Source organism: Neodiprion virginianus, chromosome 7 (genome assembly GCF_021901495.1).
Source record: "Neodiprion virginianus isolate iyNeoVirg1 chromosome 7, iyNeoVirg1.1, whole genome shotgun sequence".
In the NCBI taxonomy this organism is placed as follows: domain Eukaryota; kingdom Metazoa; phylum Arthropoda; class Insecta; order Hymenoptera; family Diprionidae; genus Neodiprion; species Neodiprion virginianus.
In genome coordinates, this window is record NC_060883.1 from 22496316 (window position 1) to 22524103 (window position 27788).

At 43.9% G+C, this 27788-nt stretch overlaps 2 protein-coding genes across 12 annotated transcripts in view; both read right to left on the bottom strand.

Annotated features, from left to right (window-relative positions):
• Positions 1-16356, bottom strand: part of LOC124309544 (sialidase-like) — a 44679-nt gene extending 28323 nt beyond the window's left edge. For both annotated transcript variants that reach the window (XM_046773246.1, XM_046773245.1), the window contains exon 1: positions 13955-16356. In XM_046773246.1, the coding sequence (XP_046629202.1) occupies positions 13955-15775 (1821 nt within the window). In that variant the 5' untranslated portion in view covers positions 15776-16356. The remainder of the gene's footprint in view (positions 1-13954) is intronic.
• The window catches only part of LOC124309536 (dystrophin, isoforms A/C/F/G/H-like), a 306902-nt gene that overhangs the window by 131015 nt on the left and 148099 nt on the right, over positions 1-27788 (bottom strand). The gene's annotated exons all lie outside the window — the stretch shown is intronic.

Below are 27788 nucleotides of genomic sequence, written 5' to 3' on the forward strand. Positions count from 1 at the left end.
CCCAGTGGCAAACACTCGACGCTTCTATACTTATCGCGGTGGAATTCTCATCTCTTCACCTCTTTTCCGGTTTTCTTTTATTTTTTATTTCTGTTTTTTTTTGTTTTCATTTCATCGCAAGGATTTTTCATTTTCTCTTTTACAACGAGACAAGGCATCCTTGAGATTCAGATAGAGGAAGAAATGCTTTTCCATTAACGTCAGGGCAGACAACCACTGCTAATGAGACAAGACGTAAACAAGACGATTAGAAAAGACATAACCGTAAGTATCCTTCTTATCATCGACGAAGATGTACACCGCAATGCTGCGGTGATTTGGAAAGCAGGAAAAATAAGAGAAATTTTAGTAGTCTAAAGACCGGAAATCACGAAGGCGCTCTATACTTCTAACCAAGCTAACGGCATCTTGGATACCCATAAAAAAGTATAGAAAAATATCCGATTACGCTAAAAAAAATTCTCTTCATTTTGCATTTCATCGTGAAACTTTTTCCTCTCTCTCTCTCTCTCTCTCTCTCTCTTTTTCTCTTTCACTCTCTCATTCTCACCATCTACTTCAGACCCCGAAAAGGAAACGAAGAAGAAGTAAAGAAAAATAAATAAAAAAAAACAAAACACCGTCTCAAATTGCACCTGTGTCGGTAGAATTTGTTACGAACCACAAAATCTTTTACGAGCGATAGTTATGGTCGTCGGGTATGGCATCCAGGTCGCGGGGTTGATGGGAATTGGATCACGACATCACTTCGGCATCGTCGACAATTTGCCTGGGATGCAGGGATGAACGATAGAGGATGAAGTGTTGCAGGTGGCGCGGCATAAAATAATAGGATACCCGCCAACTGCCCGACGAACGTGTCACCAAACATTAGAATGACGAGGTTTGAAGCGCAGCTATTAAACAATATTGTTGAACAAAGGTAGGCAGAATTTTGGACGAGTGAATCGCGTTTGGGGGTTTCCGATTGTCCAAGCCTGACAATAACGATCTGCGGGTCGGACGCAACAAATTCTGTTAAACAACGCGATCCTGTTTGGACGTTGGCCGATAATGAATACCACGCGTGAGGGTAACGTTCCCTCATTATCAAGATAACAGCTTTCTCTATTCGCGGTTGATGAACCATTTGCTCATTGATTGGAGCTACATCATTGTCTCTGACCCTTCGACAGCTGGGAGTGCGTGAAGTTACGAGGCGCGCAACGACGCTATGCTACGCCGACATCATCATCATCATCGTCATCATCATCATTATCATTATCATCATCGTCGTCGTCAGCATCATCATCCCGCGGAGTTCATTAATAGAAATCGAATCGAGGCACACAGGCGTCGTCTATAATATGACACGAACCCCCGTCACGAGCAATAAAGAGACAATCGAGACGTCGCGCCTCGCGCCGATCCGTCCGGCACTTCGCACCGCGGTTTGATGTCGTCGTCAACGAGTTGACGGACTAATTTTATTCGAAGATAAATATGGGTAGAACTGACAAGCAAGGTATCCGAGGTCGATCTCTTCGATTTCATTTCTTTGGCGATATGTTATAGTAGATTAAAAACTACGCGACACGTATCTTTTTTTCATCTGTCATTAAACACTTTAAGGGTGCGAAACCACTCTCCAAAGTAAAACACGTCAGAGGGTGATTTGGCACTTTCACCCACAAGAACATAATATTTTTCAACCAATCCAACTGGAAAAGTTTTCTCATAAACAGAAATGAAAACTGTCATTTTCTCAACTGGAAAAAAAAACGACTGCCTAATCACCCCTGGCATTCCTTACCTTGGAGGGTGGTTTCGCCTCCTCAAAATGGCAGATAAAAAACGATACATGTCGCTTAGTTTTTAGTCCACTGTAACATATTACGAAAGGAATGAAATCGGAGAGATCGACCTGGGATACCCGCCTGGTGAGAAGAGAAGAGCGGCATGGAAAAACAACGCGTGAAGACCGGGTAAAACAAAATAGGATACTATACAGCAACCGCGAAAAGTAGCCTGGGGCTAGACCACTAACCTCCTGACCCCTGAACCCAGAGTCCAGAGTGTCGAGGCCTTCCGGATACTTCATTCCGCCTCCTCTTTTATCCGACAAAAGAAACGGGCTTGCGGCTCCGCCCGTTCGGCGCAACTACGACAACGATGACGACGGCAGGTACAGTGGGTCAGTAGTGGGTGGGATTTTTAATTAGTGACTAAGAACGACGCGCGTGATTATAAATCCGGGACCTCGCGTCGGTGCATATTCCATTAGCGTTATACTTCGCCCTCCCTCCGGCCTTTTTCTTTCCTCCGTTCCCAGTTCTGAGACGAGGAGTGTCATTACGTCAAACAATGAGCAACGCGTTCAAATTCTGGATTACGTCTCGGGGCTTGTTTTTCACCCTCAGAATCCACGTCCACGAACATGGTACGAGGCAGGTACGTACGTTGTAGGTACGTACAGGTATGCGCGCGGGCTGAATCGGGGTCAAGAAAATTATTTCTCATACCCAACTCTTCCTCCTCCTCCTCTTACAGCTCACGACGCTTTTATCACACCCACCGTCGCGCACAATTAGTAAATGAAGAAAATCTCACAAAGTCCAACGAGACTTTGTAAACATACACGTATGTGTAATATTCATCCTGGCTTGTTCAGCGTTCGCTCCTCCGCGCATGGCAAACACACTACGGAAGACCCTTCTCGGACAATGTTTGATACGTGAAGGATTAACAACTCGGAAATTCTGACGCGGAAGACGCTACTTGTCTTCACACATGATATTAAAATCATCGATCATTCGATATTCGTAGAACGAGTTTCGTAGACCTCAGATCTCTATCGTTTCACAGAACATTTCGTCCCATTTGTTGTCATAAGGTCCGGATAGAGGATCACACGTAGAGTGCAATACTCGTGTTTTTGATTTCCACAACGCCGATCGCTAAGTGACACGTACGACGAAATGGTCTACGATGTCGACAATATTAGGGTGAATAATCGTCAACGTGTAACAATTCGCCCCGCATTCCCTGCGAATGAAACGGGAATTAGAGTAACGGTAGAGTCAGAGAGTATAGGCTGAATTGTTTCCTCGACTCGGACGATTTACTCCTTGGTTACATAGGAAGGCAGGAGGCCTGGAAGAGCCGCGCTCCAGGTACGGATCGTAAATATCATCGGTGGACCAGGGAGTTCCGGTGGTCGTTGGATCCCCCACCACTACCACAACCAAGGCAAAATGGTACGTTTCAGCCGCGTGCTATCTCCTGCAGGATAAATTAATTCCCGAAGTGAGGATGGGTTGTAAGGTAGGTAGCCGGTTGAAAATCCGGTTGAATAATTTGTTCCATGCCATTCCGTTCCGTTGTCCATGCGCGACGACGTGGTTGTTGCCACCTAACCGAATTGCCCAGCTCCTACTAACGACGACGAGGACCAGGGGATTCGGAGAGACCCGGAAATGCCCGTAATTAACCTCGTTGACAGTCTCAGGTCGCGGGCTAGGATCCTATTTTTGTATTCATCCTCGTCAGGGTTCGCAAAAAAGATTTCGTTCTTAACCCTTCGTTGTCCAACGTATACGAATTCGTCCATACTGACTTTCTGCTGTGTTGACATCTCAGAAGTAGCCAATGGGCATGGCCTATGACCCCTCCCTAAATAAAACTTTGAGGTACAAAAAGTGTGTGTACGAATCCGCGTTAGTTATCATCGAGTAGTTCTCAAGCAGTGCACTGATAAAATTGGCGCTTGGCTGAATTTGTATACAATGGCCAACGATGTATACAAAAAAGAAAATGTCCAACGAAGGGTTAACGAGCTTCACGTTGCGTGTTCACTTTGAACGCGTACACGTTTTTAGTAATTTTTTCGTTAGACTGTACGGCGTAAGCTGCATCGTCGATACGCTTGCTGCGTGGAGCACTACTGCCTTCTGAATATCACGATCGATAGCTGAAAGCAACGATTGGCCCAGATTTATGGAGAGCATTCAGGCACCCACACATGAACAAATATAAGGCCAAAAATCCCCGTGTACGTGTAACAAAGTTATTCAATTTGTAACGACGAATGCGGGGTATAAATTGGCACCGATTTCATTGCCGACAGGGTATAGGCAACGTTTATCCACCCGGAATTCCCGCCTTATACATACCCCTAGGAGTACATACCCTGTACATGTAATATACAACTAGTCGGTGCACCCAACTTTTGTCCCACGTTATGCATGCGAACGGTGCATTCTCATTGCATCGAGCCTGCGTAAGAATATAGCTATAGTGGGTTTTACTACTCCATTTTATTTTATACCTTGGAATTTCTATTCAGTGGGTAATTTTTATTTCAACAGCTAACAAGAGTCAAACGTATTGCAAATGAGTTATTGAGATTGGAATTAGGGTGATCCTTGAAAAGGTAATGATTGAAAAATAATTCGCTGATTCTTTCAGATTTTTATCTCAACTCTAACCCGTGCCCGCAAAAAGGTTGATTTCCTAATTCAACCCTTTCAGGTGCACATCAAATCTATCGAACGGACTTGGATGAAATTTGGTATGGAGCGGTTTTTTCGGTCGCTGATTATGAAACTGACCTCAAAAATTTGAAAATTCAAAGTGTCGGATCCTACAAGGTGAACCAAAACCTCAAAAGTCACTCAATATTCCCATATCGCATCCACCATTTTCAATTTTGTAATTTCGAGTTTAGATTCGTAATCAGCGACCACGAAAAACCCCGAGTACCGAGTTTTATCGAAGTTAAATGACTTTTAGGATTACGCGCCACTTTGAATTTTCAAACTTTGAGTTCACATGTGTAATCAGCAACCCAAAAAACCCTCCTTTATCAAATTTCACCTAAATTCGGTGGGTAGATTTGATTTGCCCCTAAAAAAGTTAAATGGAATCCACCTTTTTGGAGCCCCCCGGGTTAGAGCTGAGTTTAAATTCTGAAAAAAAATTAGGGAATTATTTTTGAATTGTCTGAAGCTGATTTGAGGCTTGAGCCGGTATAAATTCAAAAACGACCCGTTTAATGACCACCCCAGTACCGGAAGTAATCAGAGTGTGATTAGCGGCGTGGATAGAAAATCTTGACAGTGATGATGACGGAGACGCGAGAGACTTTACCGAGGAATATATATATATATATTTTTCTCTAATAACCGGTACTCCGCGGGTATCAGAATCTCGAAACCGGATCTAGTTTTACGAGGGTATCGAGTATGAGTGGGAATCGTATGGTCGAGCAGGGGTGAGTAAAGGGGGTTAGTGTCAATCCCGTATCGGAAGGATTTGCCGGCGATACGGAACGTTAGTTCCAGTTTGCCGCGCGCTCTATTTCGATGACGGTTTCTTGCTAGGTCCGGATATACGTCATCCCCCCACGCATATAACACCGAGTTGGAGTAATAACTTTGGCACTAAATTATTAGCCGGTCTGCCGAATGACGCGCGCGATTTCCGAAAACCGAGTCCGTAAGGCGGCGGTGTCGGAGGAGGAGGAGGAAAAAGGCTGGCTTCGAGGGTATAAAACCGCCGGTTTTATGCCACAATTTAATACCCCGAGACTCGGGGAATAAAAGATGGTACCCGATAAATCATGGAGTTTGCAGAAAAGGAGTTGACCAGGTCAGCTCTGAGCTGCACTACCGGACAAAGTCCGGCAAGTAGGTACAGCTGCAGCGTGACGGTTGAAAAATCTCCATCCCAACTTGATAAGTGCCACAGCTACAATTTTCATCCTTCACCCTTGGCCGTTTTTCTATTTTATTTTCTTTTTTTTTTCGCTATTCGCCGTTTTCTCATTTCTCTCAAGAGCTAGCGTGGCGTTTTTCTCTCTTTCTCTCTCTCTCTTTCTCCTTCACGCTCTCTAGGCAATCTCACAGAACGTAGACTAATTGTAAGTAAGATACTTGCCACTTTTGAAAGACGCATCGTTTCTCTTTCGTCGAGTTTTTACTTCGCCCAGCGTTTAAGTTAATTAACTATTCACAGTAGTTCTTGCGCGATTCTTTCACGCGTCAATTCTCGACTGAGTGTTTTCTTTTCTCGAGAGAATAACGAAATGAAGAATAAAGAAAAAATAATTTAACTTTTGTTCACTCCGTCTCCGAAATTGTTTGCGCGGTTTTTTGGGGGGGGGGGGGGGGGGGGGGGGGGGGGAATTCGGGCTACGATGCTGGGCCTCAATTTCCGAGAGTCGTAGTCGTCGGTTTCGAATATAAAAGAATTTTCGAATGCCCAGGGAATAATATATCCTTTATCCAGGGCTTTGGATGCCGCGAGCGAAAGTCAATTCCCCGACGACGTAGAATTCCCTAAATATTTTATGCTTGAAATAACTTGACGGCAAACTTCGTTATCTTCGAATAAACAAACAATTGAAATTGAAAGCTGAAAAGCACGTCATTTCGTCGTTTACAAAAGCCCCTACGTAGGTGAACGTCAGGAGCGGCAGAGATATAAGAACTTTTATCACAAGCGTGCGCAAGAGAATTAGAAGGGAAGAAGATGAAAGTGAAAAGTCAACAGAAGGAGGAATGAAAAAAATTAATTAATTTTAGAAAAAAAAAACACAGAAAAGAAGCAAAACTATCACGTTCCAGCGGGGAAATTTTATACCGTGTTGTTCACACAACGATTATACATCATCGCGTCGGGTTACCCCGGTTAACTTTTCATATCACATGCGACTCAAGGGGTAGAAATGACAGTGCACAGCCTGCCCTACACAATAAACGTAATTCGTTTTATTATTTAAAATTTGTAACCTTTCCCTGTGATTCTTTTTTCTTTTTTTCTTTCTTTTTATTTCTCGTTTTTTCTTTTTCTCTCTCTTTTGCTTCTCGACTAATTTCCCTAGGGCATTTTTCGACCGTAAATTTTATAATTGGTTACCAGCTCAACTCCTCGGTCACGGGGCGAAAGAAATATTATATAATTATTATTATCGTTACTGTTATACCATTTTCTTTGTTTCACCTTAAGGATGGTTTCGTTCCTTTTGCACACCTTTACAGGTTTCAGGAAAAACCAAAGAGTTCGAAGTTCGCGAAACAATTATAAGAACGGTTACGAACTCGTCAATAAATAATGACGATAGTAATAATAATATTAATAACAACAACAACAACAACAAGAATACGAACGGGGAAAAAAGTACAATGAAAACGGAAAACGGGGGTTCGGTTGAAATATAATAGTGAAAGACGTCAGAAATGAAATAATAACAACTTCTGGCTTATCGTCGGAATTTCTATATAGATTTGTCATCATCGGTTAGATTTCCCACAGGACACTATCCCTGCCTTGCCTCGTGTCATAGAGGCTAAGCAGGTGAACGCACACACACCCACACGTGTAAGCCGATAAAACGTTAAGTACCTGCCGCAGGATAATATTTTACGTGAATTTCAAATCACTCGAAATGCGTGTGTAACCGCGTCCTCTCGATGTACGAGAGACGCAAGATCCAAAATCGCAGGATAATTTGTGCGAAAGCCGATTATAAGAATGAAAAGTCAGAAATTGAATGGACGAATCGAATCCGAATTACTTGAAAATTTCAGTTGGTTTATATGAATCAATACGCTGAACATGAAAAATTAAACAATCCATCCCTCGAGATATTAATCGTTAGACCGTTTTCTTCACAATTTTTCATCTCGAAAAGAAGAAGAGGAAGAGTTAATCTGTTATCTTATCATCGAGTTGAAAACTTAAATGAACGAATGAAACAAACGGACAAAAGGGGGAAAAAAAATCCTTGGCTCGAATCATTCGAGAAGTTTCCGTGATTTTTGCCAAACTACCAAGAACAGGGGACAGTTTAAAATTCGCTAAACCGCAATTTTTTAGGCACGTAGCAGCGGCGAGTTTGCGCTGCAAGCCGGTACACAGGTGGTTCACAACCGTAGCTATAACGGGGTATACAAATGCGAACAGTAGCGACACCACAATAGCTCCGGGGGTGGTGGTGGGTTTTAATCACCTTGATAAATAGTAATGAATTGCGGCACAACCAGCTCGCGCTTAGCTAGTTCGTTCTTAATATGCAATTAATATTAAACGCAACTTGCCTTCGTCATGCTGCCTATTTGCAAAGAGATAACGATGAAGAGGAAGAGAGAGAGAGAGAGAGCCGGTAGCGCATTATTATAACTTTTCTTTTTTTTTTATTTCTACCGTCTCTCCCCACGCGTTCATTTTACAACAGAGCGAGAGGAAGAATCAAGAACAAGAGAAACGGGTGACGTGGGAGAGAATGAGAAGGAAGTTTGAAGTTCAAGTTTAAAGGGACCGAGGCTAGGGCGCGATAAGCTTTCAATTTTCACCAACTTACGACAACAATGGCTCGCCAAATTAACGCTTGCTCAACGGCCCGGTTGCAAGCTTCCGCTTCGCGCAATCGCTTCGGTTGATAGGTAAGTCTGTGATATTTAGAAAAATTGAAACTAGCCAAACAGTGAACGATCACGAGTCCCGACAGGATTAACGATTTAATAAAAACTATGGAAGGAGGGAAAAACGAGGGACGAGTACCGGAAGTGAACCACGAAACGGGCAAAGCGACCTCTCGTTGACCGTCACCCAACGTTTTGATTTTGCACTCTGATATAACGAGTGGTTGGAAATACTGATACCAGTTATATCGGTATAAAACCTGCAGCATTCACGACGATTTCAACTGCGATGCAATAGAACTTTCAATACCACGAAAACGGCGATGAAGAAAAAAAAGGAGGAGAACCGGTACCAAAGAGAATCCCAATTGAACAGAGTGAAACAAATCGTAGAAGCGATAGACTTTTTTCATATTTCGATGAAAAATAAAATGACAAATTAAAATTCGTATGTAATTATACAAGCAAGACAGCGTGGATTTTCTATGGGTGTAAAGTATGGCCGAAGTTGGAAGGGTACGTCAACGGCCGTTTGAAGAAGTTGTCTTTTGGGGGAAATCGGGGGCTGTTAGGGCCTTCGTCCCTCTCCCCCTTTGCCCTGGAAGCGCTAGCTTTAACGTGGGCGGGATCTATTGTCAGTCGAGGGAGAGTAACAACCTTTTGTCCAAAACTTTGCTCCACTCGACTTTAACCAGCAGCGTTAGTGATGTATAGGTGGTTGGGTACATAGAAATCTCTGTATCTAGTATACACGTATACAGGGTGGATTATATTGGCTTAATTTTGAAAATGACATGTCTCAGCGCAAAAGGCTTTCTATACGATCTGCAGAGAAAGCGAGAGGGTGAAAATGAAGGTACCTACCTACCTACCTACCTACCTACCTACCTACCTACCTCCGATAAAACCTGACTTTTCGAGAACGTCCGGGTTCTCCATTCTTTCCAAAAAATTTTACACAACTCGCGCAGATGTTTCGCGGAACGAAAATTGGCACGACGCGCCTACGATCACGATTTCTGAGACGGTAAAAAATGGAGGAAAACATGTAAGAGAGAAATAAGAAGAACAGGAGGAGGAGGAACAGGATAAAAGCGTTGCAGATATATAGAAGACAATCGTAGAAACGAAGCGTCGATGTAACACTCGCGTTTCTGCAGATCGTAAATGGATCGGGCCTTTCGCTTCTCGGACTCGGATCCCGTCGCGAGATGAATGGACCCGGTCAATTTCCAAGCATCGCGACAAGGCCTCCTTTGTGCTTCGTTCAGATATGATGAGAAATTCGTTACAAGTTACATCCCATGATGCACAGGCTTCTGACAAGGAAGGTGACCCAGGTCGATCTCGCCGATTTCATTTCTTTTGTAATATGTTACAACAGACTAAAAACTAGGCGACCCACCCGCCAAAGTAAGGCATGTCAAAGGACGATTTGGCAGTTTCACCGACAAGAACGTAATATCTTTAATAACCAATCCAACTGGAAAAGTTTTCTTGTAACGAGAAACGAAAACTGTAATTTTGACATTCTTTGGTTTGGAGGGTGGTTTCATCCCCCTCAAAGTCTTTAATGACAGATAAAAAACACTACGTGTTATTCAGTCTTTAGTCTACCATAACATATCACATCACAAAAGAAATGAAATCGTAGAGATCGACCTGGGATACCTTACTTGCTAGATAATGGACAATGGACCCGATAATGGTAACTCGATCAGGACGTGACTTTTGCCGATGGCCAAAGTCCGGGAAAATGATTCCAACGGCGGAACCGTGGTTCGCTTTACGGAGCATTTGCCGGTACAGAAGTTGGCCTGCAGGCGAGGCGCCGGCTGGTTAGCTTGTTGCTAATTTTCCTCGTCCTCTGGACGATCAGCGAGGTTGGCGTTTTGCGGCAGGATGGTGAGCTCCGGGTTCTCGAAGCCGAACCCGAAACGTCTTTGCCGTCGCAACCACCGCCACAGATGTTTCGCTATTGATTCCCGAATACCGGGGGTGAAAACGGCCCGGCAGCTACTTCGAGAGTTCACCCTCGGCGGAAGAATATATCCTACTTCGTCGTTATATTACGGGAGAATCAGAACCATGGCTCGAGATCGGGAGGTTTAATTTAACGGTTCGTTGCTAATTGAAAAACTAATTGGAGCCTTTGTTTCGAAAAATCGTGTTTCCCTTTATTTCTCGGCTCGTGCCGCCTTCGATTCTAGGCTCTGAGAGGAATGAACAGCGAGTGGGTAACGGCAAGAATCTTGAAATATTTGTTTACGAATAACGAAAGTAGTCTCTCACGTTTTTCCCTATTCTCTCACACCTGCTTTCCACTCTTTCCGATCCCGAAGGTGAAAAAACGACCCTTTAACCTCCCGTATAAGACGGGTGGTAAATAAAATATTTTACGGCATCCCGCGGGGAGAGCGAGTATCGTTCGCGATGGTTAGTTGAAATCTGGGGATGGGAGGCAGCCCGAATTCGGGTGTACATAAACTTTTACGATACGACATCTTCAGGGCAGGTATGCGAAAATTGAATTCATACGCACCTACACCTCGACTCACTCCCTCACTTCCACACATACTCTCTCTCTCTCTCTCTTTCGTTCTAGCTCACCGCAGTTTGATTAACGTCAAAACAATTTCGGTTTCCAAACCGGCTCTCGATAATCGAGATACCGAGGACCTTATACGGCTCGGAATTCCGTCCGACGGAGGAAAGACTTAGAGCTTCCAGTTCTCCTCTCGACATGCCCCTTCTTTTTCCGAGGAAAAATATCGGCGAATAGAACCTCTATTTTTCGCGCGAACAAGGAGGAATTAGCTATATGCTCCGGGGCTCTTCTTCTCGTCTTCGGAGGAACTGGCATGGCGCTTAAAAACATATAGATATACGCCTCGCGAGGAGGAAATATAAGAGTGAGGAAGAGAGGAGGCTAGAAGCAAGATCGTGTCGTTGCAGCCCTGAAAGATGGAAGTAAGATTTTCCAAATCCCTATCGATCCCACGCTCCGCATTTTCCGGGTAAATTTCATCCTGCTTTGCACGCTTTTTCGAACATTATTTTTCCAAGCAGAGGTACGTAGAAATGTCGCGGAACTCCGCGTTTCTCGTAAATTTTTCGTCGTGGAAGAGCGTTAAAAGACTTCATAATTTCGTAACGGTGAAATTATCCTAAACCGGGATTTGACTAGAGTAAAATGATAATAAAAAAAATCTGGCGAACGATGCGGAAATCTCTCCCCCGGCGATATTTATATAAGTTTGAAAAGATTAAGACCGCGAGTTGGGGAAGTCGTTCCGAGTCCATCAACCGACTCGCCGGCGAGAGAGAAAAGTCGGGTTAAACTTTTATATATAGTCAAAGCTACAAGCCGGGAAACATAAGAGACTTGCAGTTCGCGGGCTGAAAGGTTCACCCCGATAGACGGAGTACGGAGCAATAATTCCGACCGCCGCAGATTCTTCCAAGCTGCGAAACGGCTTTCGCCGGAATGTAAATGCGAAAAAGGAGTCGAAGCTAACGAGCTTTCGGGCGAGGATTATGTCGGAATATTTCGAAATCCCGGTGACGGACGGAAGCGGAACACCGGAAGTTGGCGAAGACGCGCTTTGGTGAAACAAGTGGGAATTGTAAACATACCGAGGATGAGATCAAAGCCTCGCTTTGTGCAAAGAGCCAGGCGACTGAAGCGAAGTGGGAGATGATTGCACGCTTCGCATCGCGCCTCTCTATTTGGCGCACGAATGCACCTCCGGCTAGCGTTTCTTCGGACGTCTATAAGTTCTTCTGCCCGGCTCGTTCTTCGAGGAAAACGCGAGCTAATCCTCGGCGGGCCGTCAGTCTCGAGATTTCGACGGAAGAAAACGGCACAGAGGGATTTTTCCGACCATCAGTGGAGCAAAGAGAACACGGGAGATTATTGAAAAAAAAAAAAAAAAACCAAGAGCATCGTGTACCGGAGTAGTCTCGGAAAGCATTTCGCGGCTGCGGTTTGAAGGGTTTATAATGTTGTCGCGGGGGATGAATGTCAGTTCGGAAAAAATAGCGAAGGCTCGTTATCTGGGTTTCAAGATTTACGGGATTCTTTTTGTTTCGAGTAGGCGCGAAATTTCACCGTCTGTCACTGACTCCCCCTCCCCCTCCTACTTGAAAACGATGGAAATGGAACGTCGGAGCTGAAGCAATTGTCGCGAAAGGTTTTTCGGGATAAAATCGAACAAGTGTCAAACAATTTCATTTGCTTTTCTTGCCTGTCAACTCATCCGTAGAACGAGTGAGGCGGCAGCGGTGAAAGACTTGGATTGTTCGTAGTAGCGGTTAACTGTCGAACGGATCGAGTGTCTAGATTTTATTTTTTCAACCCCCCCTTAAGCTGTTCTTTCCTTTATTTAAAACCCGGATGAATATCGGAAATAGAATTTTTGGCGATACGTCGAGCCCAGAGCGAGGCCGCGAGCAGATATGTAAGTTTGCATATAAATGATATTCGAAAATGTTCGGCAGCTCGAAGATGATGGGCTTCGGAGTTTTCTATGTACAGTCATAACATATACATAGATATGGAGTTTTCGGCGTTCCCTATAACGTATCATTCCTGCGACAAAGATCCGTCATATTCGCATTATCCTGAGGCGTTCCTTTCGATGGAGAAGAAACTTTGTTTCTCACTTCGTTTTTCCATACATGCATACATGCATATATATTTTATGTTCGACGTTGGTAAAAGTGAGAGAGAGAGAAAAAAAGAAAGAAAATAAAAATGCGTAAAGATATACATGACTTTCAGAAAATTTCGAGGCAACGTCGATCAAAAAGTAAAATTGATTTCAAACCCAATAAAAGTACGCAAAATACGCACGCGTGTAATGAAACCACGGCGTCGCCTGAGCAAGGTCAAAAATTAGCATTTTTATATCGAGCTTTCCATTATTGAAGGAAAAAGGTGTGAAATGCAATAACCGCGAGTAAAGTAAAGTGTTTAGGTTCCTTCGTCTTTGCCTCGTAGAGTGTAAACTTCGAGAAAGAATTACCAAACGGTAGCGCTGATTATTAGCCGACATTTATTACCGGGTATTAAGCTGGTCTGATTGACAAGGGGAAACGTGATTAAAAGCTACACGGATGCAAGACGGTGGAAAGGTCGAGAATATTAATTAGCCGACCGGGGATTTTGTCATGCTTACCTCCGGACGAGCGTGCAAATTGGAGATGATTGTGTTTTCTCAGTATTTGCATTCGCATTACTGGATTTTGATTATTTGTATAAATGACTAGGAATCAGATTGTTATATACGAGACTTATAACCTTTGAATATCTACGGTTAAAGGCGTCACTGATCACGGATTTCATTATTTAGGGAATCGGTGTGATTTGGCTTCAACAAGTCGGAGGAAATGGATGTATGAATAACAGTACAGAACATAAATCAGGGATTTTAGAGTGTTTCAAATTTATAGTATTCATCTGAAATGGGTGATGCTTCAAGTGTCACCGCATTCGATTATTCCTATACATAAAGACAAGTTTGTTACGATAAGCAAAGTGACATACTGACCTTGGCAAAGCGTTCCTGAGTGTCAAGAATCTCAATGAAGAGTGAAACCTTATCGTCAACAATCTTAAATCCATTTCTCGGCTGAGCAAGGAGTTGTTGAATGGCCTGAGAAGTGGTGAGCGATTTAGCGGGGCTGGTAACAGGAGTGGCAACCCTGTTAGCGGGACCGTGAAGATGAGTGCAGCCGAGAAATATGGGATTGCCGTTAGGCGAGAGGCCGCAGGTGAACGGCCTGAAGGGTAAACCGTGAAAAGTGGGACTCGGTTTTGGGGCGGTGACGCGAAGAAGAGTCTGAGCCGACGGAAGCGAGAGTCGTCGGGCGGCGCTCTGGTTCTGCTGACCTTGAGCAAGGTTCGTCTGGGTCTGAGAGGGCGACTTGAGCAGTTGATAATCGCTCGAGGCGGAGGGAAGCGACCGGTAACCGGAGTCGGAGGGCGAAGCTGGGGCCATGGCCGAGCCTTGAGGAGTGGTCGCGATGCTGTGAGGCCTCGGCCTGTGGGAACCCCCGGCACTCCAGGTGTTCGAGTTGCCCGGATTACCGAGCACACTCAGGGACGTTGTCGGTGTCGGAGGCTGGGGTTGGGCCGGAGGCTGGACGGCTGCGAAAGGCCGACGAGGCACGGGCTGGTGGAGGACCATGCCTGACGGACCCCACTGAATTGGCTCTCCCGGTGTACGAGCTGATGATGAATTGGCCGGTGGTGCTGGGGCGAGAGATAGAACAGAGGAAGAAGCTGGACCGGCGGTTGTTGGAGTTGCGGCGATGCTGTGGGGCCGTCGAGGCAGGGGCTGATGAAGCAGCTGACCGTTCCACATTGCGCTTGGTGGCATAACGTGCCTGGAGAAGGACTGCGACGATGGTGCGGAAGGACTTGACGATGACGAGACGAGGCTTGCCCCGGCCATGGAAACGCCACCGGCGGATTCGAAGTCCCGGGAATAACCGAGGGCGGCAAGAGCGGCATTGCCTGAAACTGTCGAGTGCGGTCGGCGAAGTACTGGCTCGGTGTTGGCGGCCTGACATGGACTTGGAGAAACGGTCCCTGCATGTCCGTTTGCCGGTGCGGCTGATAGCCGAGAAACTGGTGCTGACGGAGAAGAGGCCCTGGCTGGTGCGGATGGTGGTGGTGGTGGTGGTGGCTCGCCGAACTGGAACCCGACTCCGTGGCAGAAAGCGGATACGGGAATAGTAGAAGGACGTCTCGCTGATGAATTTGGTAGGCCGTTGGAAAGGCCGCGAACTTTGCTTGCGCCTGACGAAGACGAGGATGATCCTGTGCCGGGAATCGGGGCTGGTGGTGTGTAGAGCGAGAACCCGTGCCCATTGTAGTTACCGTGATTCGGACTCCGGGCGGGCAGCTGACCGGTCGACGAAGCCGCGGGCAATCCGCCGTTTCGGAGACCGATCGGACCGGCTCTTCCGCTACGGGACGTTGGGGTGTGAGCTGACGGGGCTGGTGGTGGCGGAGGATGGGGCTCGAGGAGGGTTTCGGACTCCTCGGAGAGACCCCAAGGAGGAATGCCGGTAGCGGATGGAAGCCGGGAGGATGCGAGCTGCTGCTGATGATGATGTCCCTGGGTTCCCGAGGTGTTACCAACGGCGGGTAACTGCTCTCCCGAATTGGAAACGGATATTGTACGAGAGGAACGGTTGTTCCCGGTGATGTGCCGGAGGTTGCGATCATTGGTTATTGTCGTTTGCGCCGTGCCGCGGGCGTTGTCGCCCCGATAAAACGGACCCAAACCTAGATTAAGACTGGTTGGTTTTTGCTTAACACCACCGTTGGACTGCGGCGGTGGGCCAGACGCCGGCTCGCCCATTTGCGGCTTGGTTCCTTAATTTTGTACTATCTTCTCGACTCTTCTCCTTCCTCCGCGATCTCTTTGGCACTCGACCACCAACGCTCCTCTATTCTTCCATCGAGACGCAGTTTCCGCCAAACTCCAACTGTCCAACCGACCACGGTCACTCCTCCTCGTAAATCGAGAGCTCCTCGCTACCAACCGACGAAAAACTGATCATCATTTCGGTCACTTCTTCTTCCTTTTCTTATCCTTCTTGGTACTTCTGTTGCTCCGATTTCCTCGTTGGTTCAGCCCAACATCGCGATCAACGGCACATTTAACGGTAATACTATCCCTTTGATTTCTTCCGGCGGCAAAGACGATCGGATAAACAAACAGACCAACAACAAACCAAGGAAACGAAACACCTCGTCGCAGTTACCGCGGCAAGTGAGATGAGGATTGACAGAGTGAGAGAGAAAGAGAGAGAGAGAAAGCATGCAACCGACACTTCGCGCTTCTATAACGCGACGCCTCGGAGGCTCCTCTCAAGGACCCGGCGTCAGAGGACCACGCCGAACCAGTCTCGATTTCATACCGCAAACTGTCTCCGGACCTGCCGGGGGCGGAGTGGCGTGCTCCGATGGCACACGGGGACGCTCGACGGTACGACGCCGCGGCGTCGGCGGCATGGAAGGACGCTTGCGCCGGTACGTCCCGCACCTCGACGCCTCGTAGCATTTCTCCCCAGCGTAGACTCCCTCTCTCTCTATCTCTGTCTCTCTCGCAAGCCGTGCTCCGGTACCAACACCCCCAATGTGAATCTCCCGCGGGCACCGAAACTCAACGTTGACGGACCATCCTCCAACACACACACCCACTCATCCTACGCACAGTGAAGACACTGTGAACATACGCAACCCGTGCCCTCTGGCATTTGCCAGCGCGCAACATCCGCGGAAAGATGACGCCGAGGCTTGGCTGGGCTTCCTCCCCCTCTACCTCGCCCTCCCCCTCCTATTTGCCAATGGTTCAGCGTTGCTAGGTCGGTGATTAACCGCGAACAAAAATCGAGAATCGTTCGGCGGTAGGTATTCGTTTATTGTTTCAGACCTGACCGATGATATGTATCCGTCTGTAGGCCTGTGTGTTGTGTCAGCTGTGTGTTTACATATACCGAGAGATCCAGCTGGCAATTCGGTCCAAGTGGTCATTGTGATACGGTAAATGTTCTGCCATGTGTTCATGTTTACTCAGCTCACGTGCGAATGTAACGCGATGGTTTACAAAACTTGGAATCTTCGATTCGTGACCTATCCACACCGATGAGACGTAATTTCGAAGCCGAACTTTAACCACACGGCAAAGTATTTGTTTTTTCTTTAAAAATCAAGGCACTCCTTTTGCAACCCGGAGTGCTGAATGTAACCCACGACATTACACATTATTTATACCCTTTGGAATGGCACAAGTTCTACTACTCTCTGGCCTCCTTCTGCCCCCGTGACGTTGTATCCCGATATCCCGAGATTCTGGACTCTGGGACACTCCGGAGCTATGGTCAAACTTTCCACATCAAGCATTCAGTGGCGTCAAAACTTATTTAATAACTTCCCATGCGCACGGACTTTCCAACCTATCCCAACTCGGCGCTAGGCTGGACTGGATACCTACCCGCGACCTGTCCCAACGATGCGATACTACGGCAAAAAGGCTTTTCCACATATCCAACTGCACCTTTGCTTTCCGGTGGTCCGACCTCGGAATCCCGACTGACGCTGAGTCTCTGTCTGTGTTCGTACGTAGGATAAGTGCAGTGGAACAGACGGCGATGTGTAGGAAAGTTAATGCACTCGAGATACGATTTTCTAATTTTGTTTCAGGTCCGAGAAAACTCTTCTCGCAGGTCGGGTGTACACGCCACTAATAATAAATCCGGTATCTCAAACTTGCTCCAGCCAGCAGCAGCCCTCTTCCCTGCTATTATTAGTTAAAGTATATACAACGCGGTATTGATTCCGCGATGGTGTGTCTCAACCTTCGTGCGAGGCTACTTTACTTTCATTTTCCGTCAAAATTAAAGTAAACTTTACACCAGGTAGGGAAAAGTGTGCGGAAAGTAGAGTCGGTCCTCTTTCGAACGGAACTTGTGACAGCGACATCTCGAGAACCAATGGAATTAAAGCCTCAGTAACAGCTTGCTCGTGAGGAATTTCCGGAAACGTTGCACTAGGTTGGAAAATTTGATTACCGTACGTGTTGAAAGGTCTCTTACTCTTCCTTTTCCTTCCCTATTAAACGGGGAAAGATTTGAATCTATAGCGGTTGCCTAGTCCGTATTAATAGTGTCTGAAAATACCCCGTGTGTAATTAACATTATGAATTGATATTACGCCAGAGGGGAATTAGTAAGCTGTATACTCGATCAATAAAATCGATATCAGGGGTCGTACTAAATTGTCGGAAGGCGTGCAGCGGGGGTTGGTTTATACCCAAGACGTTTGCCAAATTGGCTATCAACTCGGGAATCTCTCTTATTCTTTTTTTTTTTTCGAGAAGCACGAGGAGGATAGTCCAGCAACGTCCGTACATGACAGCTCGATTGTCCCGAATTAATTTTACCGTCTTGAGGAGCGAAAGGGGTAAAGTATAATGGGCTAGGAGAAAAACAATGGGGGGTCCGGCACGTTTTTGAATTTCGCCAAGCGGAGAACCATGCCGACGACGACGTTGTCGCTTAATAAAGACTAGCCGAGGTGTAAGATAGAAGGAGAGAGAGAGAGAGAGAGACAGAGAGAATATACTCTACGACTGCATTTTTCTTCAACACCGTTCCGCTTTTGATCTCGGTCATGAATAATGCGAGTCACGGGTTTTTCAAATTTATTATTCCCATTATCACTATTACTCTTTGCTGTTCTTCTTTCGTTTTTTCTCCTTTGTCTAATTTTTCCATTTCAAGTTTTTTTTTTTTTTTTTTTTTTACTATGTTCAGTTAATGCATCCACCGGTCGTAACTCAACTCCGCGATTGTGTTGAAATAAAATTAAGACAAAAAAAAAAAAAAAAGAAAAAAATTTGTACCATACACGAAACAACGAAGAATTAACCGGAAGTTGAGCCGGTGCGGTAGAAACTTTCTTTTACCTCTTCGTCGTTTTTTTTTCCGTAATTTTCGCGCAGTTTCACCTTTAACCTGAAAAATCGCAAGAATAAAGGTTCGCGACTTTCTTCTCGCAGCCTAGGACGAATATAAATAACATGAAGAAAATGATGAAGATGAAGAAGAAGAAGACGAAGAATTTTCGCGATACATTTAAAAGCGCCTGTGCGGACCAGCCACGAGAAGGAGGACGACGACGACGAGGAAAAGTAAGGAAAGTGGGGATGTAAAGGTTGAACCTTTGGTGGTGAAGGCGACACAGATACGGATCGAGCCAACCCGCAACGCGGGCTAACTGGCCCGGTAGGAGTGTATTTTTTCGCGAGAAGGGCGGAGAGTGGCTTTGCGGGCGGAGAGGAGGAAGGAACGAGACGAAAAGCTCGGGGGTAGGTAAGTGCTGCCGGTGAAATATGGGTTAGCAGCCCCGAAGAGCAAGCGAGAGAACGACGGTGTGGCAGCTATTTAATAATCCATAACCCGAAAGCCGCCTTTCCCTAATCTATCAATTATTGTATCGACTTCTCTCCTCCTAGTCTCTTTCGTCTATATCTATACTGATCCGACGGAGCTTTACGATTTGTTCTCAAGTCGGATGCGGAGTGAGTTTCCAAAAACGATAAACTTTGCCCCGAGACGAGACGAGGAGTCTACTTTTCCTTCGTCTCGCGGTCATCAATCATCAAAATTAAATTACTCGGATACAATATTGTTATTATCGCCATCCGAGAAAATTTCATGTAGGTACATACTTTACGCACGTGTTACGCGTTGCGTTTGTTTTACTTACCGAACTAAACCGGTCGGATTTGTTTTCCACCACCTTACGTTTAACGTTTAACGAGTCGATCGATAGTATTCTCCTTACCTGTAAAAAGGAGATAAAACGTGATGTTAGTTTGGTCATGACTCGATATTCATGATATATACTGATATCTGTAAATTTTCATTTTTCTTACAGAAACGATGAAGAAAATAAATTCTAAAGATTCCTCGATAACATATTGCGAAGAACAAGTGCCTTGTGGAATTTACGACAATGATAACCTGGCGAAAAAATAAACATAATAAAGACAAGCGTAAAAGGTAAATGAAAAAAGGAAAGCCTGGAAATGCCTGCAAGTTTAAAGAACGGCGGAGTGAAGAGAGATCGAAGGTTATATTTCCACCCTCCCTTTTCCTCGTCCAGGGATGAGAATCCTTTTGAGTTTCATCGTGACGATTCATCAAATTTTCTCCACTTAGCAGTTCGACGAAGAGTGTGAAAGAGAGAGGGTAAGGAGAGGGAGAGAGATGGAGAGAGAGGGGCCGGGGGGGGGGGAGTATCAAGAGTAAGAGGGGACTTTTGGGTGCTTGGAATTTTTCAGGAAAATTAAGCAGTCTCGCGAATTCCACTTGGCACGCGCGAAAGGACGCGTAAATAACTCGCGAGTATCGCATCGCTTTCATGTGTCTGATTAGAAAAAAAGATAAAAAAAAAGCAAGTCTGTAAAAGTTCGAGTAATTCTCTTTTTTCTCTCTTCCATTTTTTAAACTTCTAATAATTAAACTACAGCGAAAACAATGCCCACATATTTATAAACATTTATGCGAATGTGAAAATTCTCCACGTACATATTATACATGTACTGGAAGTAAGAGAGAAAAGAAATGTGAAGAGGGAAAAGAAGAGGAAATAAAGATAAAATGAATATAACAGACGATTTTGATACCGGAGGAAAATAATAAGCCGGACTTTATCTCTCGGGCACAGTTGACCGTTAAAAGGAAAAATGACCAGTTACTACCGGGCAGAAGTTCTTCCGAGGTTCAGGTTAGGATAGTGATAACTGCCGACTCTTATCTATGATTGACAGAGAAACTGTAACGGTAGAAGGTTGCAAAAGCAAGAGGCTATCTCGGGGTTTTAGCCTCTGTTACTTTTTGCTTCCTCTTCTCTTCTCTTCTATTTTGTTTTTCTTTCTTTTTTCTTTCCGAGGTGAAGGGTAGATAGACCGACGTAACCGCGTATTTCCGGTGGTATATTAAATATATTAAACGGTAAGTTTATCAACAACCGTGTGAAATCTAATCGAAATTGGACGAAACGAAAAAAAGTCTAGGAGATTTTCTCCTTTGTTCATCCGTCATTCGCGAAATCGGAGATTCTGAACCTGGCTTTAAAAATCAAGACTAAGGACATGTTTAATTCGAAATTCTTTCACGCGCGAGCGCGTAATCGAAGAAAGAGAGAGAGAGAGAGCTATCAATATCGGGGGGGAAAGAGAAATGAGGAGAAAAGAAAATAAATAGAAATAAAATGAAAAATTTTTTCAGCCCAGATTTGTTATAGGCTGCTCAGAGAAATGCCTGACTTCGAAAAAATCACTTTGACGCTGCCTCCCGCGCGTAGGTACAGGATGAAAACGTTTGAAAGGCAATGCTTGATTAAAACGTTCGACAGGCAGCAAAAGCAGCTTGTATCCTACCAAATTCCAGGGTGAGCTCTAGTGCCCAGCAAATGACACGGGTCAATATAAGCGTTGCGTAACGATAAAAACCGAAAAGGTCAAATCGCGAGAGACAAGTTTTTCGGAATAAAACTTTCCCTGGTTCAGATACATCGTAGAAATAATAAAGCCGCGCAAAAAATAAAGGCAACAAAAAAAAAATATGTATATTAGGATGGTCCTTATTTAGGGTGTTGACGAATTTTTGCCGCTCCGACTTCAGAATAATTCAAAAACAATTGCCTAATTTTCTAAAATTTTTATCTCAACTCTAAGATAGTATCCGCATTGTGAAGTTTCTTATGGAAATAACGTGAGAAAAACTTTTTTTTCTTTCACATAATAGCACTTAGTGCCCACCAGAACCTCGCAGTTACAGATTTTTTGGAACATTATTACTTTTACAATAAAACATATGCCGTGAAAAAAAGTGTTTACTATCTTAGAGTTGAGATAAAGATCTGAAAAAATGAGGCAATTGTTTTTGAATTGTTTGAAGTTGATTTGGTGGAGGGGGCAAAACTTCGTCAACGCTCCAAATGAAGACCGTTCTAACATCTACGATTCAATTTTCAAAATTTCCATCCATCTGAGAGCATCGATTGCGAGTATACGTACACATCGTCTGATCGTGGTAGAAAAAGTACCCAGTCTCCCATAAATTCTTCGGACATATAAACGCGGGCAGGTATTACCTGCACCCTTATTACTGCAGCAAGAAGAACGAAGAAAACAGGTCGTTTGGAATTTTTCATTTCCTCTCCGCTTGCGTTATAACACCGGTGACAACGAGGAGGATTTTGCTTGCTGCCGCTGCTTGATGTAAAGAATGGAACCACGGACGGACAATTTACCGTTCGATTCCGTGGAAACCAGTTAATCCGTATGTTTTTTCGTTCGTTGATAAATCTCCGAAAATACATCCCCTCGTTCAATTACGCAACGAATGCGTATAATTCCGTCGAATCGCGGGTTGATTAAAACCGTGAAAATTTCCAAAGTCAATAGATCGGAGAGTTATCTTATGTCCAATAAATATCAACCTTGACTTAGGGATGAAACAAGATGAGAAAAAAAAAATAAAATAAATTCTCTACGGTTCGGAGGGTGCGAATTTGCACCCTTGGATTAAATTTAGATATCGTTTCTGCAATTTTTTTAACACCCCGATGAATATACGTAAAACGTAGAGATTTCTCCCGGTATTTTCAGGATGCCGGGAGATTCCTCTTTTACTGGGTAAGTATTTGTGAAAATATTTCTACGAGTAAGCTCGCGAAGAATCGAAGCTGGAACTCCGGGGATTTTTCATACGACAGAGAGACGTCCGAGGAGTTTCGAGGGTCGAGCGAATAACTCGAATGGTCGGCTAGCTGCGCACAGGCTTCCGGTTAGATGGGTAAAAGGTATCCTGGAGCTTCCGGAGAAGGAAAAAAAATGGGGGGGGGGGGGGGAGGGGAATTTACCTCGAGACCGATCCAACACAGGCGGGTATAATATGCCACATATTTCCGAGCTCAGGGTATGTTAACTATTTCATACAAGTAACACAATCAACTCGACGACTTTCGTGAGGGTAAAAGCACGACGATGCACTGAATTAAACGTCATCGTTTTTTTTTTTTTTTTTTTCTCAACTTTATAAAGCTCGAACTGCCACCTCCAGATTTTACATCTCGCAGCCGCGTAAGCTTCGTCAAATTTCATGATACCGACTCTTCCGTACCAAGTGCAGAGATTTTTTTATACACGGTAAAACTTGTGCTCAATATGGTGTCGATATTGTTTTAATCATTTCGCGATTACAGGGTGGCCACAAATTTTTGGGAAAATAGTTGCAAGACATTTACTGGTTTTCGTAAAACCTAGTTTTAGTACAAGTTACTAAAACCTAAATCGTTCAACTTATTAACTCTATATTTGGTTCAAATTCAATTCAAATTGAAAAAAATATCAAGTAGAAGAAAGTCCGTTTAAGCCAATTTCTTATTTCAACGACAAAAAAGTAAACTTGTTACCTCAAAAAAAATCGTTTCTAATTCCCATGACGGTAAACTGATATTTTCAGATTCTTCCATAAACAAATTAGAAACACCCTAAGATTTCCAGGTTTCACAGATTTTCCAAGTGTGTGGCCGCTGTGTGATTTTATCGTCGTGTCAATTTTTGAAGATCGAATTTGTTTCTGTATTTTTCGCAAAAAATGAAACGGCCCGTGGATGGTCCGAACGACGAGTTAAGAAATGAAGGTAAGTATGTTTCAAACAACTTTCTTACTACGTTATGGTATAACAATTCGTGCTCGGATACTCTTTTTTCTTTAAAAAAAAAAAGAAATCAAATTGTACAACCAAAGTATGAAACATACCGTCAACTGTTGTAAATTATAATAAACATTGACAGAGGGACGTTTTAATCCGGTATATGTATGTTTGAAGTTGCGATGCAGAATATATGGATATAGGATTTCGCGCTTTCTATCTCTCGGGTTATACGATTTCGCGAATCCGCGCTCTTGCAGTTGAATCGAGTCACTCTGGCCGCGCCTCGTAGGTCACAACTCCGGCAATAAACTCTCCCGCCGCCATATGGTCGCGGAACGTCGAACGAACGATCTGCAATTTCTATGTGAAAGCGGGGAGGGATGACGAAAAAAGGCGAAAAGGAGGAAAGAACTGACCGAAAAAACGAGACAAAAAAAAAAAAAAAAAAAAACGAAACAAAAACACACACAGGCACGTTTTCAATTCTACGGGGAAAAAAGTCCTGCACAGTTTCGCGCCGGACCAACGTGTGACAATAAATTACAGCCGATAGGTTTTAAAAACACGAAACCGAGACTGATTAACCTGCCGTTTTTTTTTAAATTATAGCCCTCCCCCTAGCGATGACCACTAAGCTAAAAATAATCGATGCATCGATTAATCGAGTCCAAAAGAAATAAATAATCGAATTGATAAATTATTTCGTATTTTTTTGAAACGGTACATTTGACAGCAAATTTTGGTAACTTTCAGTGGGTAGTCTTAATGGCGGAGAAGTTTTTTAATGATTTATAATTTCGTTCGAAATATTTTTCAATTTCATGTGAAAGTAGTCAAGTAAGATAATGATAATAATTGATACTGCAATCACGTAAATTGACATAGTATCGCATAGTTAACGGGAGTGAAAAACAAAAACCGATTGTGAGGAAAAATAATCGGTTCAATCGAATATTAATTATTTTTTGTCATTTTGATTATTATTTCTTTTACGATTACACGGGTTTTTGCGAATTTTAACTCGAGTTAAGTATAATGCGCCAAACATTTGTCAGACCGTGCAATGAGTGAACTTGCAGCAAGAAACGTAACAAGGAAATAGAGAAACAGACGACACGCCGTGACTTTGATGTACCATAGAAATAATCGAGTTTATACCTACATCACGAATGCCTGAGTAGTACTCGACTAGACCCGGATATGGCTGGCTGGCTGCAAAACCTGGTTAAACTACGTTTCAAGTAAAACTCAAACGCCGAATCGCTGTTTCAAGTTTACAGGTTATACGCGACAATATTAAACGCAAGTTAAAATTATATTCCAACACCGTTTTCCCGTAGGATAAAGAACATGTTTCTTTTTATTTATTTATCAAGAAACAAACAATCAAAAAAATAAAATCAATATCTCTCAACGAGTATGCGAATATTCTGAATCGTTGAAATTTTTCTTTCCAATAGTTCTTCAGATTGACTAGCTAACATTGATCTATTGATTCCCGTTTCTTTTCAACCAATGACGATTCGCTCGCGAAAAATGAAAAACGTTATAATTCGCCGAGCAAAAAATTTGCGACGTCCGGTGTTACATCGAACCAACCGATACGTCTACAGTCGGGCAAAATCCCAGTAGGATTATAAAGGAATGAGCCATGCGAGGGTGGAGGATGATGCGGGGAATAGAAGCGACGACAGTTACGACTGATGTCAGAATGGGACGCACAAATACACGCGCGTGCGAATACCTAGGTGAAAATTCCTAGGTATTGCCTCGGGTTACACGTTTCGCGATACGTCAATGTCTGCTAGGTGAGAGGTTCGAATGGCAGCCTCGCAGGAACGTTTTCACCGGCGAAGACAAAATTTGCTAGAAATTTAACGAGCTTTTTGGCAAACGACGCTGATTTCGTTACGATATGCGTGTCATTGTTATTTACGAGTGTGACGATAAAATTCAAATTTTACTCTCAAGATTTTTTTTTTTAAATGAAAAAACCAACGGTTAATTGTAATCTACGTAAATGAATCTCGATGGAAAGTTAACGCCGTTGTAAAATGTTATGGTAATACGCGTTACGATGTTACACGTGTAACTTTGAACGGTGATATTGTATAAAAATTGTACTTTGCTAAAATTCGGAAAAAGAAATGGTGAAATATTATCTATTCAACTATCATCGGTCATAAATTCAGTTCCCTTGTTAAAGATTGAAAATATTTCGTATATTTTAGGTTCGTTATTCAGCGTACAGTGTTTTAGTTTTTCATTTTTCTTCCATACCTCGGTAGCAAATATCGATAAAGATATTTACAATCAGAGATTCCTGAAAGCGGGAATGAAAATCATCAATTACCGTGCCGTGTAACGATGAATTTAATTAAACCGACGAGTGAAAACGGAAGCACAAAGCAAAAAGCCAATAAGGTGGGTGTATAGTTGCAAAACCGTGCAGGTTGATTATCCCTAACAACAACGACTAAAAAGTGGATCACGAACATCGGCCGTTGTGTAGTTTATTCGCATCCCTTTTTCGTTCTACTCCGCGTGTTGAAGAACAAAAAAAAAAAAAAAACACGACAAACAAAGTAGTATACAAAGTGAATGTCAGAGCGGTTGTTTTTTGGTGTATTCAATTTCACTGCGGAGAGAAAAATATAGAAGCATCACACGAGGTTCCCAAGGTCCTGTGACACGAGCAGAGGCAAGAGAGGGATGAACCCGCAAAAGATGTTTTCCTCCCTCTAATGTGAGAATTCCTTGGTGGAATTTGAATAAAGTGGGGTTGGGGTTGGTGGGTAGAAAGTTTGGGTTCAGCGAGACGTTTGTATCCCCGTTTTAGTCGAATAGCCAAAGGCCTGCCCCGCATTCTCGACCGGAAGTTCCTCCCTCCCCTCCGTTTTTCCACCCCATCCCACCACCCCTCTTGTCAACTAGCTCTCGGGAGTAGTCCGGTGGGATATACCGAGAGTTTGCCACGAAGGCTACCTCCAGGACCTTATCCTCGGAATTATGTATACGTAATACAGAACAAGCAGGCACGTCGTCCGCCAGGATATTCGTATACCTTTACTTATTGCCGGTTGCAACGCGGTTGATGAATAAACAAACTCGAGACGATCGAAACAACGCTGCGGGCAAACATTCCTTACGTAAGAAAAATTCATCGATTGTAGAATCGCCAAACTTTCGCCCTTGGTTTGTTTTTTAACCCTTTCAAGCGTACACCTTTGCTTGTGGTCGAATTCCCTGAAATTGGGTATATAAGGGTTGTCGAGGTCGCCAATTTCAATAATGGGATCAGATCTGAGCAATTTTAATATCAGCGAATAGGATCAATTTTTATGTTTTCAGTTCGCCGTATCGGATCCCCCGTCTTCGATTTTGAAATTCTGACGTCGGATTTGTTTTCAGTGACCCAGAAAACCCAAGATTACCTAGATCCACTTTTCTAGTCCCCGTAAACTTTCCTTGAATAATATAAACCATGAATAACCGATTCAAAAAAAAAAAGGTGTCTCATATATAAGACGCTGTACCGCAAAGAATTAATTATAATACCATCAAAACTTTTCCCATAGTCGGCAATTCTTTTTTCTTTGATTCGTTTTTTATTTTTCTTTTTTTTTTTTACCTCTCTCGTTTAAAAAATAATACATTTCACTTGGTTTTGATACTTAGATTCTCAGATTTTCATACGTACGTAATAATTCTAAGATCGGACGAAACGTTGCAGGTGATTCAAAAATTTTATTCAACTACATTTCCGCCCTTGTAAACATACTCGTTGGATGTCAAAAGCTAGGACAGGAAATCGGTTATACAAGGTCTTAAACAGCGTCTAGAACAGAAGTTCTGACAAGTCGCAAGTTGCACGCTAGACGAGTTCAGTCCCTCTTTCTCCCCCGCTCTCCGAATCTTTGAATCAACTTTGAAAACTTTGCTGCAGCAGTAAACGAAATCATTTCCCCCTACAGCCGACAGCGGCAAACTAGTCGCGATCAATTCGCTCGCGCTTCTCGACTTGTTAGTACGAAATATAGGAACGGCGTAAAAACAGGTCGCCAAAGTTTCCGACGCAGTAATTCTCCGATAAAATTTCAAACGAAAAATCAAGTCTCAGAACTTTCGTTTTCGAA